The 15,441-nt window shown below is 38.3% G+C and overlaps 3 protein-coding genes and 2 long non-coding RNA genes across 5 annotated transcripts; 2 read left to right on the forward strand and 3 right to left on the reverse strand.

Annotated features, from left to right (window-relative positions):
• Positions 1–770: 770 nt before the first annotated feature.
• On the reverse strand, positions 771–1,346 carry LOC124455240. The gene has a single exon (XM_047005930.1). The coding sequence runs from the start codon at positions 1,344–1,346 to the stop codon at positions 771–773; it is 576 nt and encodes a 191-aa protein (XP_046861886.1).
• A 4,569-nt stretch (positions 1,347–5,915) lies between these two features.
• Positions 5,916–6,794, reverse strand: LOC124455211. Its single transcript, XR_006951773.1, has 3 exons — positions 6,776–6,794; positions 6,578–6,669; positions 5,916–6,084 (listed from the first exon to the last, which is right to left on the reverse strand). It is a non-coding gene; the product is annotated as an uncharacterized LOC124455211 (long non-coding RNA).
• Positions 6,795–8,899: 2,105 nt separating this feature from the next.
• Positions 8,900–10,123, reverse strand: LOC124455241. Its single transcript, XM_047005931.1, has one exon. It carries the CDS (start codon positions 10,121–10,123, stop codon positions 8,900–8,902), a length of 1,224 nt encoding a protein of 407 aa, XP_046861887.1.
• Positions 10,124–13,702: 3,579 nt separating this feature from the next.
• On the forward strand, positions 13,703–14,689 carry LOC124455242. Its single transcript, XM_047005932.1, has 2 exons — positions 13,703–13,987; positions 14,075–14,689. Exons 1-2 carry the CDS (start codon positions 13,889–13,891, stop codon positions 14,687–14,689), a joined length of 714 nt encoding a protein of 237 aa, XP_046861888.1. The 5' UTR covers positions 13,703–13,888.
• Positions 14,690–14,991: 302 nt separating this feature from the next.
• Positions 14,992–15,386, forward strand: LOC124455204. The gene is made up of 3 exons (XR_006951768.1): positions 14,992–15,057; positions 15,148–15,250; positions 15,377–15,386. It is a non-coding gene; the product is annotated as an uncharacterized LOC124455204 (long non-coding RNA).
• Positions 15,387–15,441: the final 55 nt, after the last annotated feature.

Below are 15,441 nucleotides of genomic sequence, written 5' to 3' on the forward strand. Positions count from 1 at the left end.
TGGCACGGTAATGGTCATCTTTCGGATAAGAACACCGATGTTGTTTCCCCATCATACATCCCTCGCAGAATGAGATTGGCTATCATTCCATTAGGAAGAGTAATCGATTGAAACTTTATAGCATGTACCCTCTTATGACCATTGTATAGTAAACGTTGCATTTCATCTGGACAGCAAATTGGCCTCACTGTGCCATCAATAAAACCAAAACAACTGTCTAAAGCTCCTCCTTTCTGGTGAATTGCTTCAGCATATATTTTCAAGTTATTGGGACTCAGTAGATCGTGATTCCAATGTGTTATTTTCTCCCCATGCCTTTCATAAATAAAATCTATCACAGAATTGGTAATCATGCTAAGTTCAGGCACAGATCTACCAAATTGAGGTACTAAGTCACTGTATCTGCAAGGATAAGCAAAACGTCGAAGGGCTATGCAAAGAGCCTCCAATCCAGTGCAAACTGTTCCTTGCTTGCACTTGAATCGGTAAGGCAAACCTAAAGCTTCAGCAAGCAGCGGTATTTCATGCTTTTTAAAACGAAAATCCAAAGAACAGGTAACTTCGTTTATTTCTTCCAGATCAAATGATGGATAATCATTGTGCATTATTTCAGGATTTTTCGAACGACAAGCATCGTATAGCAAGACAAATTCCTCGTCATTAATTAAAGCTGCATCATAGGCAAAAGCGATAGCAGTTCTTGCATTTCTGAATGACGACATTTTTAAATACTCTAAGATGATGTTGCTGAGGCTACACACGTCGCGCAGTCAAAAACTTAAGTCAAAATCTATAATCCACGCCGACGCGTCTCGCCCCAGGACGTGCGCGCACAAGTAGCGTCGTTGAAAAGCGCGTCGTAAAATCTTAAGGTCCCTATTTTCATTTACATCACTCATTCCTTTAACCATATCTCCATTTAACAATTTACGAACATTGTTCATTCCCAAGTGCCCAAATCTGCATTGCCATAAATGCAAGCTTGAATTTGATGCGTCCTTTGCAATGTTCACGTGTTCATGTCCAATCCTTAATTTGTACAATTTTCCATGTATGTCCCCAACAGCTAGAAGTTTGGAATTACGAGATATCTTACACTTGTTACCTTCAAACATAACAGTAGCTCCAACTTTTATCATGGCATAGACTGATAGTAGATTCTTGTCCAATTCTGGTAAGTACAATACGTTGCGTAATGATATGTTCTGAACGTGATCATCAAGTATTGCTTTCAAATGATAGGTACCTTTTCCATATGCCAAGATTGATCTATTATCACCTAGATTCACCACCGAGGGTTGCTTGAATGTCGCATAATCCGTCAGTGCTTCTCTTTCATATGACATATGCTGGGTAGCACCAGAATCTATGATCTAATCTGATCTTCCAATAAGTTCAGATCCATTGCTTATCGAGGCTTCATCCTCATGCACTTTGTCATCTTGTCCTTCGGCACAGTGCGCTTGAGTGTTTCTGTTTGCACCATTCATAGTTTTCTTGTTTGGACAGTCACGAGCATAGTGTCCTTTCTCTTGACAATTGTGACATTTTCCTTGAAAAGGTTTTCTGTTGCTTCCATCGTTCTTCCTTTGCGTATTATTTTTATCACCACGATTCCTACCACGAATAAAATTTCCTCTATGAGCAGAATATGCATCTTCCTTAGTATTCTTCAAATCATTAGTACGGTCCACATCATTCAGAATTAAGTTCTTCACTTTTTCAAAAGAGATCTCTGTTTCTCCCATGGCATCTAAGGCTGTTATTAATGGTTTGTATTGCTCAGGTAAGCTAGCTAACAGCGTCATAGCTAATTCTTTGTCATCCACGCCGACTCCCATTTCCTTGAGTTGCTCATGCAGCGATTTGAGATGGCTGATGTGTTCAAGCACACTATCTCCAATATGGTATTTACAGGAATAATACTGTTGGCGTAGTCTCACCTTCTGAAGAAGTGATTCTCGTGCGAATTGATTTCTAATTGCATCCCATGCCTCCTTGGCAGTTTTCGTATCTCGCACGTGGATCTGTTGCTCGGGCTCGATGGCCAAACAGATGTATGTCCACGCTTTCTTCGCAGCCGAGTTAAACTTCCTTCGCGTTTCAGCACTAGCATCCTCATTTGGAAATTCAGCTGTTCCCTCCGCATGCTCGAAAAGATCCAGACTTTCCAAATACAGCTTCATGTTGAAAACCCATGAGCGGTAATTACTGCCGTTCAGTTTCGCGAACCTTCGACTTAAATTTCGACTATATATTTTATTGCAATGCTTTTTCACTCAAATACTGACCTTTTACGTCCTGGGCCCATAAAATGTTGATATTTGAGTGATTCATTACAATCAGAAATCAGGAATACATAGAATAGAAATGTAATTGATAGAAAAAATATTTCATGGCTTCCCGTATAACATAACATGTGCTAAGTTAACATAAATACTTCATGCAATAATATTATAGTGTAACATTACATCATCAATAATACTTCATATTAAATGAGATATGATCTTCGCACTTAGCTGGACAATTTAAGCAATCGTCTCAGGACCTGAAAAAATCAGGTGACTCAACGGGATTCGAACCCATGACCTCTGCGGTGCCGGTGCAGTGCTCTGACCACTGAGCTATGAAGTCACACAGTGGTGAGCACGTCAATATTGTTGGGCTCATGTTTTCTCGTGAAATGAATGTCATATGAATGTTTTTATGCAGTGCGGTGTTTTGAAATTAAATGAGATATGATCTTCGCAGTTAGCTGGACAATTTAAGCAATCGTCTCAGGACCTGAAAAAATCTGGTGACTCAACGGGATTCGAACCCATGACCTCTGCGGTGCCGGTGCAGTGCTCTGACCACTGAGCTATGAAGTCACACAGTGGTGAGCAGGTCAATATTGTTGGGCTTATGTTTTCTCGTAAAATGAATGTCATATGAATGTTTTTATGCAGTGCGGTGTTTTGAAATTAAATGAGATACGATCTTCGCAGTTAGCTGGACAATTTAAGCAATCGTCTCAGGACCTGAAAAAATCAGGTGACTCAACGGGATTCGAAACCATGACCTCTGCGGTGCCGGTGCAGTTCTCTGACCACTGAGCTATGAAGTCACACAGTGGTGAGCAGGTCAATATTGTTGGGCTCAACACCGCACTGCATAAAAACATTCAATACTAACAGTTAAAGATATAGACGCATTGAAAACTAGGATGGAAACACTTGAATCTGGTAACAATACGTGATCGTTAATTTTACTGGTTTTATCTGTTTTTTTGTTGAGGAAATTAATTTCTTCTTGCGCTCATAGGGTTGACATGTAAAGAAGAAGAACGACAGAGATTATTGAGGCAAGTTAAAGAAATCGACGCATTGAAAACTAGGATGGAAACACTTGAATCTGGTAACATTACGTGATCGTTAATTTTACTGGTTTTATCTGTTTTTTCGCTGAGGACATTAAATTCTTCTTGCGTTCATAGAGTTGACATGTAAAGAAGAAGAACGACAGAGATTATTGAGGCAAGGATGAATACATGTATACGACATTGGTTATTTCAGATCTTTCACGGTCTGTTGTTAATTTAACCTGCGTGGTAGAGGCATATTTCTTGTATGGGTCTCTTTAATTTCGAAGAAAAGCTTTATCCCGCATACGTCACATCCGTTCGAGCTGTTTTATTCAGCTATTCTGCATTATTATTCGAGCTCGCAAGAACGGCTTCCAACTTTGTTCTGATATCATGTTTTATAAAATTTTTATCGTTTTGGCAGGAAGAACTTTGCAACAAAAACTGCAAGCAAAATATGCAAAAGATACACTACCAAAATGTAAATGACTCATTTTGCTATGGCATTTCTTTTGAGATATTTACCAATTAAAATTACAAAATGAATAAATTTTGAATTAAGCGGCATAGTTTATGCGATAGCTCAAACAAATGTAACGTATACATGGGCAAGATTTCCTTCAATAATGCTCATGGACCCGCACGAGGTGTATGGATGTAGATTGATCTATTACAGAGGTGGGCAACATACGGATTTTGACTGGCCCGCCGATTGTATCCGTCTATATCTGTGATTAAGATATTAAATATTATTCATGTAATAATCCGGCCCACCAATAACTTCATTTTCCTAAACCTGGCCTGCCGACTGGAGAAGTTGCCCACCCCTGATCTATGATGTAGTCTGTTGCTTACCATGCTTCAGTCGAACAAATAGAATACTTCACAAAATTTAGCCAATGATTGGGAAAACATTCAGCATGGTAAAATCCCAGAAAATATGAAAGTTAACCTGATGAGAGTGAGTTTTCATTTTCGAGAATTTCCAAACGTAAAATTGTTGATTCGTTCTACGTACTTCTGTCAAAAAATATCGTTTTTTAGAAACGGATAAGACGTCTAGGTATGTTTACGCCACAGTATAAGAAATATACAGTAGGTCCACTTCTTGTGCAACTGCTGCTGTATATTTATTTAGATTACTGCCTGCCGTTAGCCATTTCGTCATTTTATCGGACAAAAAGTAATTGACTGGCTGCCGTAATAGTATGCATGGCACGAAAATATTCAATTGAGGGGCTGTGCTGTATTCTGTGCTTACTCCTGAGAGCAGTGTGGGCAATATACTTGCAAATTTCTTACTAGATTTGGTCTGATGAGCTTTTAAACTCTTCCACCTGTTTTACGTAGTTGCAGAATTCAGAACAGGGGTAGTGTTTAAGCTCGTAGGCCGATCTGGTAAAAATTGTATCGCTGTTCAAACTGCCCGTGTTTGTTCTAAATATATCATTTAAAAGCGAGAAAATATGACTTTAACTATAGTGGTGGCCTAAAAGACGTCCTTTACCTTGACGTTTACGTCTTAACCGTTTTAAAGTGTAAAATCGGCCAGGAGAATAAACAGTTTAAAACTAACGTCTTGTTTATGGAACAGTTTTATAATGATTTTATCATCCTCATGTCTTAACACGTCTACAGTGAGAAAGAATCAAAGTCTCTGACGATATCTGAGCGTAGACTGAAAATTGGCGAACAAGAAAGGATTGCTTGTGAAGTGGAAACTATTGAGGTGGGAATTTTCATTTCTACTGTGTTCGTTTTACGATTGCTAAAAATGAGTGATGGCGTTTTTAGAAAATGCGCCTGGAACGCGTTCAAGAAATCGAAAACCTTCTTCCAGCGCAAACAGGGTAAGGTTATTGTTTATTCGGACCTCGAAATTTCTACAGCCATTTGTTGTAACAGCCAGTAATATCGTTGGTTGATGACACGTGATAAGTGTCGCTCTTGATAATAGCAGTCAAGAATGGATGCTAGAGACGTGTCGTGAAACAGAGTTGAATTTTACATTTTAACTCTGTTTCACGACACGTCTCTAGTCGACACGCCTCTAGTCACAACAGACTTCGGTCAAGAAATGTAAAATTGTTTGAAGACGACGAGTATACTCTAAAGGATATTGACCTTGCGACCGACTTACAAGGTTTTTTATATTATTTATAATATGATCTTGACCTTGGCAAACATTGTTCAGGAATGGACAGAATATGTTAAAGATATCGACGCATTGAAAACTAGGATGGAAACACTTGAATCTGGTAACAATACGTGATCGTTAATTTTACTGGTTTTATCTGTTTTTTTGTTGAGGACATTAAATTCTTCTTGCGCTCATAGGGTTGACATGTAAAGAAGAACGACAGAGATTATTCAGACAAGTTAATGAAATCGACGCATTAAAAACTAGGATGGAAACACTTGAAACTCTTACATCATCACCTTAAGCTGCATGCAAGCGAACCATACAAATCATTCGAGTTTTACTTCTATACTTAAGATTCTGCTTCATGTTTCAAAGTATCTTTCCTTCAGCTGATGTTTCATCTTTGTACAAAAATCATCTCATGACATAGTGCAGTATATTAGGGAGTGGAAAGGAATCCGAAAACTCAAGTAAATGTGAAACATCTTTATACCTGTCACCACCGATAGCAACTCCTTCAAAAACGCCATCGGTGGATCGTGAAATGATGTTGTTGAGTTCATTTGACATACCACCTGAACGAGAAACATAAGCGACACTGTGACGTAGAACAAAACAAAATTATAATTGTAAAAAACAGTTCAGTGAAAAAATTCTAGAGAATTTCAATAAATCATCAATTTTCAAAATGTGTGTAGGTTAGGTTTTCGTTCACAAGTTTACGAGCAGAACATCCATTGGCTTCATGGCAAATAATCTTTAAAATAGTTTGCTTTTAACTGATTCAATGTTTTAAAGCCTGTTTCATCCCTTATATTTCAATTATATAATAAATATACAGTACACATATGGAAAACATGTAGCTTCAAATTCTCTGGTTACGGCTTTTAAATGGAGTCGAGGCATGCATGATGCAATAAAAAAATTACTTTAATAAAAAAATTGTTGACTTCAGCTCAAAACTTTAATTTTAACGTGATTTGTGGCTAAAAATTAAGAACAAACATCTGCGTGCACGAGTTTCATTGATGTGAAATCTTTGCTGCAATAATTTTACAATGTAGCTACACCGTTAAGTATAAAACACGCACCTTCCTGGTCTATATAATCTCGAGGCAAGGATGTTATCCAACATGCCACCAGTATTCCCAATTTTAAAGCATCCCGGCTTAATACCTCCAACCTTAACCAATATATGTATCCATATAGTAGAACAGGGCATATTTTCACAAAATCTAAAGCAAAAGACAATTTCTGATGCAAAAGTAAAATTAGGATTTTTTACTTACCGTTGCGGGTCCAATTATGTAACACCTTTTTCCTTGGCTTTTTGGTTTATTATTCTTGTCATTGCCTCGGGAATTCCTTCAGCAATTATAGCAATACATCTTATCTACCAACAGAAAAAAACAAATAATTAACTGCTTGAGTTCTTGCATAAAATGTCAGACATTTTAAAATTTGTTTTAACAACAAGCAACACCCATTGTCATCATTTACTTAATTAAAGAATGGGAATACGTATTCTCGACAAAAATCAATAAGTAGAGCATATCTACTAACCTGTTCATAGTTCATTGCCTCGACTGTCGCACCATAAGCAGATCGTAAGGAAGCAAAATTTACCATAACGTCAACTTCAGGATGTTTCTGCACTGCCTCCTTCATATCTTTATAAAGTATGTAAATTTATTGATATATTTAGAGATTAATTAACATAGCTAGGTTTTTGCTGCAGCCTTTTACACGCATTCATGATATACCGGTATTCATGTAGAAACTGGTAGAAAGAGAGAAATATTAAATTGTTGACATAGAAAGATTATGTTGTTCAATTATACGTGAAGGAATCACGTGATTACACGTCATCAATGCACTCTCTTACTGTAACTGACAAAAAAGCCTACTGGGTCCTTCCCTCAGCTGTGAAGAAAGTGCCATATGCAAGAGTAAGACACATCTGCTTCTCAAAAAATGGAGCTTCAACATCTCCCACAGTCATTTCCAAAACAATTCCTCCGCCTCCACCTACAGAAAGTGAACTGTCAAAGTTTTATGCAGAATTACAAGCTACTGAGTCAAAACCTGTCATACTTTCCGTAGTTAAGGAATTCTCTGACCCATTTGTTCCAAAGTCCTGTTACCCTGATTTGCCAATTGTGATGTCTAATATTTATGACAAAAGCTTGTTAGGTGCTGACCTTGCTACCTTGATAGAGGTTGCTCCCCACAAGCTACTACTCTATACAGTCCTTCCAGAGCAGCAAAGAATTATCGAAGAGATGACCAGACAGCAGTCTGAATCCAGACTTTGGTTCAGAATGAGGACTGGCCGGGTGACTGCCTCAAGATTCAAAGCTGCCTCACGGACATGCCCAGATAGCCCATCAAAATCTTTAATTTTGAGCATTTGTCATCCTGAGCTAGGAAAGTTTAGCACTGCTGCTACACGATGGGGGTGTCACCATAAAAAGCAAGCTAGGGATGCATACGAAAGCTTTCAAAGAACTAAACATGAGGCCTTCAAAGTAGAAGAATCTGGCATCTTCATTAATGTTGATCATGGCTTCATTGGTGCAAGTCCAGATGGGCTGGTCAATTACAAGTGCTGTAGCGATGGTGTCTGTGAGATTAAGGTATTTGATCATGATATATCTAAGTATATAACATAATGGAGTATTAAATATATCAATAATTAGAGCCTTAGCAATTTTTTGTTATTGTATGTGTTTAGTGTCCCTATTGCCATAAAGATGACACATTAGACACATCACTAGCTGACAAGGACTTTTGTCTGGAAGAAACACCAGTTTGAAAACGGCTTAAAAGGAAGCATTGTTATTATTATCAGGTACATTTTCAGATAGGTGCGAAAATGTGTGGTTAATTGTAATCAGTATCAGCTGAGTCAACACACAAATATATATTGCATACATGTACTAAACAGTAATGTTAGAATGTCATTTTCTTTCAGGTCCAAGCTCAATTGTTTTGCAGTGCACGCAGCTATTGTGATTTTGTTGTGTGGAGTGAAAAAATGCTCTACATAGAAAGAATTTTGCCAGATGAGAAGTTTTGGAAAGAAAATGTATCTTGAGTAGAGAAATTTATTATCAATGGGATCCTTCCCGAGCTGCTTGGGAAATTTTACTCTCGCACACATCAGGTAAAAAGAATACGACTCAATGTATAAAGCTACATACATTAGCAGATCCAAGATAGGTCAGAATACATTATAGTAGCTAATTTTAAATTCAAAATAATTTAACAGCAATGTTGCTGGTTAGAAATTTCAAAAAAATATTTAAGAACCAGAGCATCATCAATAATGTTAGTTGTAAAGTATTTTAAATGGGAAATATATTTATATCAACGTATTCTAACCTACGCTTTTGCCTCTAAATAATAAACATTCATTCAAATGGGACTACTGAATCACACATGTTATTCAATGCACAGCTGACTGTTACTATTTTGTCAAGTGGGGTCTTTCCTCCTTTTGAAACAACAAAGTCTATTGGTTGAGTTGCAGAAAGGATTCCATATTTTTTTCGAATATTGCCAATTACACGTTCCACATGGATTCTTACATTAGCAATCTTCCTAGTTTGTTCCACCTCAATCCTGCTTAATTGCTTTTTTCCTTTTGTAAAAGCTGGTATCTTTACACGAGCACAATACAATCCAACAGATTCTTGTATGTCAAACCCTGTGTCTGCTAGAATTACATCCCCTGGGGTAAGCTTTTCTAGAAGACCACATTCTTCTGTTAAGTGTTTATCACTGACACGACCACCCCATTCATCAGATATGAAGCTTACACTACCTTGGGGAGTAATTCCTATCAAATACTTGACAGTTTTATGGTGTTTGTATGATGAGTATGTCTGTGCCCTGGCTAAAGGATTAGAAGCACGGTCGATGAAAATCTCAAAACAATCAATTATCACAGCACATGCTGGGCAGTTCTTGCGAAAATCCATGGGCATTGTTTTTAATAAGGCTTCTCGTTCAGGCCAATGGATAAGTGGACAAAGCCTGCTATGTAGAATATCCATCATTTGAATAAAAACTTTGGAAACAGTTGCGTCATGAATTCCACCAAACCTATAGGCTAAGTCTTTACCAGAAAGGTTGAGTCTCATTCTCATTAATGTAAGAATGAGTCTCTGGAAAGGGCTAAGCATACACCTGGATGTTTGTGACAAGAAGCCAGACACAAAGTTGTAAAGGCACAAAAGAAGCTTCCAGGTAGGTAAACCTGTATAGAAGAGTACCTTTTCATCATCATCTTTAAATGCATCCTCATTTAGTTCCTTTTGCAACAATTTTTTCTTTAAATCAGAATTTTCCTTCCTTAGAAAATCCACCTCATCTTCAAGTAACCTCAGCTCATTAACAGTTTTATCAGTCTGTGTTGACATTTCATTTGCCTTTGGTTCAGAGGTGTCCATTTTATCAACAACCTCATTGGGCTGCTCGCTTGACATTGCTATAAGGGCATTAGCAGTTTCAGATCTTCTCTTCTTTTCAATTATCCCTTGGTAGCGAGACGATCGTTCTGTGTTTCTCTTTTTCACATTGTTGTGGCCTAGATTTTGACTTGGTGCCCAATCTGGGTTGTTGTAAATTGTCATGTTATGTTGTGTAAAGTGTGAATATACCGTATGATATAAACTGTAAAATGTTAAGTCATATGTTCCAAACGACATGAAGTCCTTCTATGGAGGTCTTAGAGAAGTATATGGCCCACAAAAGAGAGGTACTGCCCAACTGCTCGCTCTTGATGGAGAGACTGTGTTGACAGACAACAAGAAGATGCTGGAAAGATTTGCTCAGCACTTCGACCAGTTGTTAAATCTGCCTGGAAACGTGGATAGTGCTGCTCTTGCGAGCATCACCCAACGTCCAACAGTCCACGTACTGGATGAGCCCCCAAAGATGGATGAACTTCTGAAGGCGATCGCAGCAACTAAGGAAAGCAAAGCTCCTGGATGTTGTGGGATACCTGCAGAAGTATGGAAGTATGGTGGTACAACACTCAAAGAGAGGTTGCTAGATGTGATCGGAGATATCTGGATAGGAGAGAAGATTCCACAAGATTGGAAGGACGCGAATATAGTCCCTATATTCAAGAAAGGCAGTCGTAAAGAGTGCGGCAACTATCGCGCCATTTTTCTACTCTCAATCGCTGGGAAGGTGATGGCTCGAATACTCCTCAATCGTCTGAACGAAATGATAAGTCCCAGAGTAATTCCTGAGACCCAGAGTGGATTTCGGAGTGGGCGGAGTACCATGGATATGATATTCAGCCTACGACAGGTTAAGGAGAAATGCACTGAACAGAACATGCCCCTCTATGCAGTTTTCATAGACTTTACTAAGGCCTTTGACACTGTCCCTAGAGGCGGCTTGTGGGCAGTACTGAAAAAGTTTGGCTGTACTGATAAGATTATCAATCTCGTGAAAGCGTTTCACGAAGGAATGCAAGCTAAAGTCACTCGTGGGAGCGACTGCTCTGAGGGATTCGCTGTCTCAACAGGTGTAAAGCAAGGGTGTGTGCTGGCTCCGACACTGTTCTCATTCTACCTGGCTGCCATGCTGGAGGTTGCCTTCGAGGACACAAGGGAAGGTATCTACATCCAGACTAGACATGATGGGAACCTATTCAACGCCTCACACTTCAAAGCTAAGACACGCACAACACGTCAGCTTGTCAGAGATATGCTTTTTTGCAGACGACTGTGCTCTGGTTACTCACAGTGCAGCAGAGATGCAGGCATTGGTGGACAAATTTGCACAAGCTGCCGCTATGTTTAGCCTCAAGATAAACATCAAAAAGACTGAGTGCCTCTACCAGCCAGTAAAGCTTCTACTCCCTCCCCCCAAAACCCTGTGCAATCACCATTGACGGACAGCCTCTTGTCCAGACCACAGACTTCAACTACCTGGGTAGTACAATCTCCAGCAATGCTAAGATTGAAAAGGAGCTGAGGAACAGAATGGGAAGGGCGAGTGCAGCGTTCAGTCAACTAAACGATCGGCTATGGCAAAATAAGCATGTCTCGACCAGAGTTAAAGCCAAGGTCTATCAGGCGGTGGTGCTGACAACACTCCTTTATGGAGCAGAGGCATGGACAATCTACAGGCTTCAAGTGAAGAAACTGAGTGTGTATATGATGAGACAACTGCGGGACATTCTGAAGATATCATGGCGGGACAAGATCGCAAATGCTAAGATTCTCCGTCTGACTGACCTGCCACACATGGCTGACATGCTGATTCAGAAGAATTTAAGATGGATTGGTCATGTCCATCGTATGGAGAGATCTCGTTTACCACGCCAGCTATTGTACAGCCAAATAGTAGAAAGGAAACGAAACCAAGGCCGACCTCGACTCAGACTCAAAGATGTCATGAAACGAAATCTAAAGAGGAGAGACATCAACGTGACAACCTGGAAGCAACTGGCTGATAACAGACCGGCCTGGAGAGCTTCAATCCAACCATAGAACAGTCCTCGTCGCTTACGACTGACTGCATGATGATGATGATATTACTAGACAAATACGTATATAGTTACTAAACTGTGGTTTCAGTGGAAACCCTGTACGTAAATTCAAAATACTTAGGAACACTTTTTCTACCCAATGTGGCATAGCGGTAGGATGTAGGTAATGACGGTACTCTATAAACGGAATGGCGTGTTGCAAGTCATGCAAACGCCCAAAAATCATATCCTAATAATTATAATATAAATAAGAGCTTGCAAGCGTTGGTTCGGCATTCGGAAAAACAGACGTTGTTAGACGTACAAAAGTGATAAGTTGGAAGTCGTATTGCAGGAGGCGATAGCGTTTGAATAAGTTTCAAGTTTAAAGATTGATGGTTGGCCGCAATCTCAACGTTTCAATAACATATTTGTGTCGCAAAGAACCAACGTTTGGAACTCCGTATCATAAATTGTGCACAAACCACTGTAAATATCCTATCAAGTGTTCAATACAATTGTCAAAATACAGTCTCATCGTTCGAGTGAAGTCTCAACGAAGCAAGGATATATTATTATAATATATATTTAGAATCCATTTCATCCTTCTTCAACGAAGAGGATGAAACGGATTCTCCATTGGCACTTTTTAAGTGTTCCTTTGGAATTACACCAGAGATGCGAGACTATTTTGAATTGGCTACACTTAGCAAAGAAAAGGTTTCTTTATTTGAAACATGTATGCAAGATAATCTGCAATGGTGAACATCCTTTTAACTTTACATATACTATTTCCTTTATCGGTATGGTATTTAGCACTTTCTAGCATTTTGTAAATATTACAATTTAATTATTTTAGGCAATGAGAATGATGCAAGCGATTTTACTGATCTTCCTGAAAAAAATGGTCATAAAATTTTGGCGCCATCTGAAAGTGGTATTTGTTCTTGTGGTGCAGAGTGGGATAAACGTTCTATTCAAGATGAATGGTTGTACGTAGACGTGTGTTAAGTTGCGTACTTTTATTCAATCCATGATGTAAAGGGTAAGTTCTGATTTGTTATAGGTTACGGTTCACTTCATAATTATTTGACCTAAATAAATTATTTTGTGTATTGTAGACCTTGCTCCTCTTGTGCTACGAAAAACCATTATGATGGCATTGAAAACAGGATTGTATGGTTTAGATTATATGCAATATCTCATGCCGTTCTAAAAGATTACATTCGGCTTTTCATAACGTCGAGGTACTTTTTAATGAAAATTTGCCGAAGCATTAGTAGCTACGTTTGTCCATTATTTAATTTTCTCGCCCTATCTCTTTTGAATGTTTTTTCTTTTTTATTCTTGTTCAGTTTACCTATGTACAAATATTATGTTGCGTATGTACAAAGGCAAGTGTCTTCGGGTAATTTTAATTTCCCAAAGGAAATAACTTACGCCAAGTTTCGTCTCGCTATCATTGCCATGATACGGTAAGCATCATTTCATTTTCAGCTGTAAAATATGAATATTCCATTGAGATAGTGATCGCTTGTTTTATTAAGTTATTGAATTTTCTCTTATTAAGGTTGCTTGATATTGATTTTGACAATGGGTTTTTTTGTGAATTTTGTGGAAGAATTCCCCAAAATGTGGTGATGGATGGAACAACTTTTGGAATACAGAAAACTTTCTTACCAAATAATTTAAGAGAGTCTGATACTGGATTGCTAGATGGACGATAAGTATTTTTGAAGTTTATCTGTAATATATAGTATATACAGGTCTGCTAATTAGTAAATACGAGTGTTCATCTACGTATCAGAAAGCATTTTATGCATGATGGTGACTTCTCTCACTTTGTTTTTGTACACAGCTTATAGTTATAAAAATAACAACCTGTTTTCTTTTGTCCAATACTAGGTTTGAAATGTGCAATTTCATCAACAGGAGAAATGTGCGAGCTTTATTGAAGAAGTACAGTGATTCAAAGCTAAGTTGGGACGAATTTCAAGAATTAAAATCTGAAGTAAGAAGAATTTATTACCCCACGAGTACAAAATTTTGTATGACCACTCCAGAGCTCATTTTATACTACAATTTCTCGTATTTATAGATATCTTCAAAGGGGCTTAGGACTCTACTTGAATGGTTAGAGAAACAAGGATTTATCACTAGTTGTCCAAACTCGTGCAGAAGGTTATTGGCAGCATTGGCTTCTGACAAACCAGTATGCGCAATTGTGCCCCCCAAAGAAGAAGTTTTGAACCTCTTGATAAGGATGTCTGATGGAGCCAATCCAAAAGACAATCCTTCGACTGATTTAAAACTTCTTCATGAAGAAGTGCCCCTACTGTTTAACGTCGTTGAGGCTAGCGAAGAAATTCCTATTACTATTCAACCGCTGCTAAAGGAATTGGTACAAACGGCTATAAGTCCGTTCGAGGTCAAGGACGGTCAGTGGCGTTTGCCACACAACTTACCTGTGGTGTCTCAAAATTCGTCCCATGGATATGTACCTTGTCTGCCAGAACTGGTTCAAACACAGCAGGGAGATTGTGCCAAAGTCACTAGACCCAAGAAGAAGCATGGCACTTTGATCCCTGTAATATTTTGTATTCTTTGTCCCCATGGTATTTACCGTGGGGACAAACAAATCCATCTGACAAAATGGTGTCAAATCGAGTCCAGAGACAACCAACGTAGTTGTAATGAAGGTAAATGGTCATAATTGTATTTTGTTCTCAATTTTGTGACGAATGTAATGTTGAATATTTTATCTAGGCAATCCACCCACTTGTAGCGGAATTCGTGGTATTCTTATGTACAAAAAACCTAAAAATTATCGAGAAATTGTTGTCCGTTGTCCAAATCATAAAAATACATGCTCAGAAAGTAAGACTCATCTAACTTTTTAAAACTTGAGAATGAGACTTAGTTTTAAAACTTGAGACTTTTAATATGAATTGACTTTATTTGTTTTAAAAGAGTATCTTGAGCATGTAATGAGATGTGATAATCCACAAACAAGGTACGAAAGTTGCCCAAAGACAAAACGTTTGTCTATGTTCATACCGCTGAATGCTGTGAAACCAGATGGTATATGTGCTGCTCTTGTATTTTATTTTAGCACTTTAATTTCTTTACATACACAGGTATTTAGTAATTTTGCTGTAAATTATTTTGCAGATAGCGGATATCGCAAGGAATTGTTTAGATTTACATGCTTTAACTCTTGTGTTGGAGGAATGAACAGACGACCAACACATTTATCCTTTCGACTGGAATGTGGGTACGTTGTTTAATTACTTTTATTTTATAGTATGCATTTGAAGGATTATAAGGAATGAGATATTACATACATGTATTATATGTGATATACATGTATGTCAAAGGCTCATACTTTCTCCTCTGTCAGTTCTAGGGTTAAAGGTTTAGCTGTGGTTGAGCGCGTCTGTCAAAAGATCTACTCTTCTACTGGCA

Source organism: Xenia sp. Carnegie-2017, unplaced genomic scaffold (genome assembly GCF_021976095.1).
Source record: "Xenia sp. Carnegie-2017 unplaced genomic scaffold, XeniaSp_v1 HiC_scaffold_30, whole genome shotgun sequence".
Classification (NCBI taxonomy): domain Eukaryota; kingdom Metazoa; phylum Cnidaria; class Anthozoa; order Malacalcyonacea; family Xeniidae; genus Xenia; species Xenia sp. Carnegie-2017.

Coding starts and splice junctions, on each gene's coding strand:
- LOC124455242 (XM_047005932.1), top strand. CDS start 13,889: ATGTGCAATTTCATCAACAGGAGAAATGTGCGAGCTTTATTGAAGAAG. Junction 13,988..14,074: donor TTCAAGAATTAAAATCTGAA/GTAAGAAGAATT, acceptor TCGTATTTATAG/ATATCTTCAAAGGGGCTTAG.
- LOC124455240 (XM_047005930.1), bottom strand. CDS start 1,346: ATGTCATATGAAAGAGAAGCACTGACGGATTATGCGACATTCAAGCAA.
- LOC124455241 (XM_047005931.1), bottom strand. CDS start 10,123: ATGACAATTTACAACAACCCAGATTGGGCACCAAGTCAAAATCTAGGC.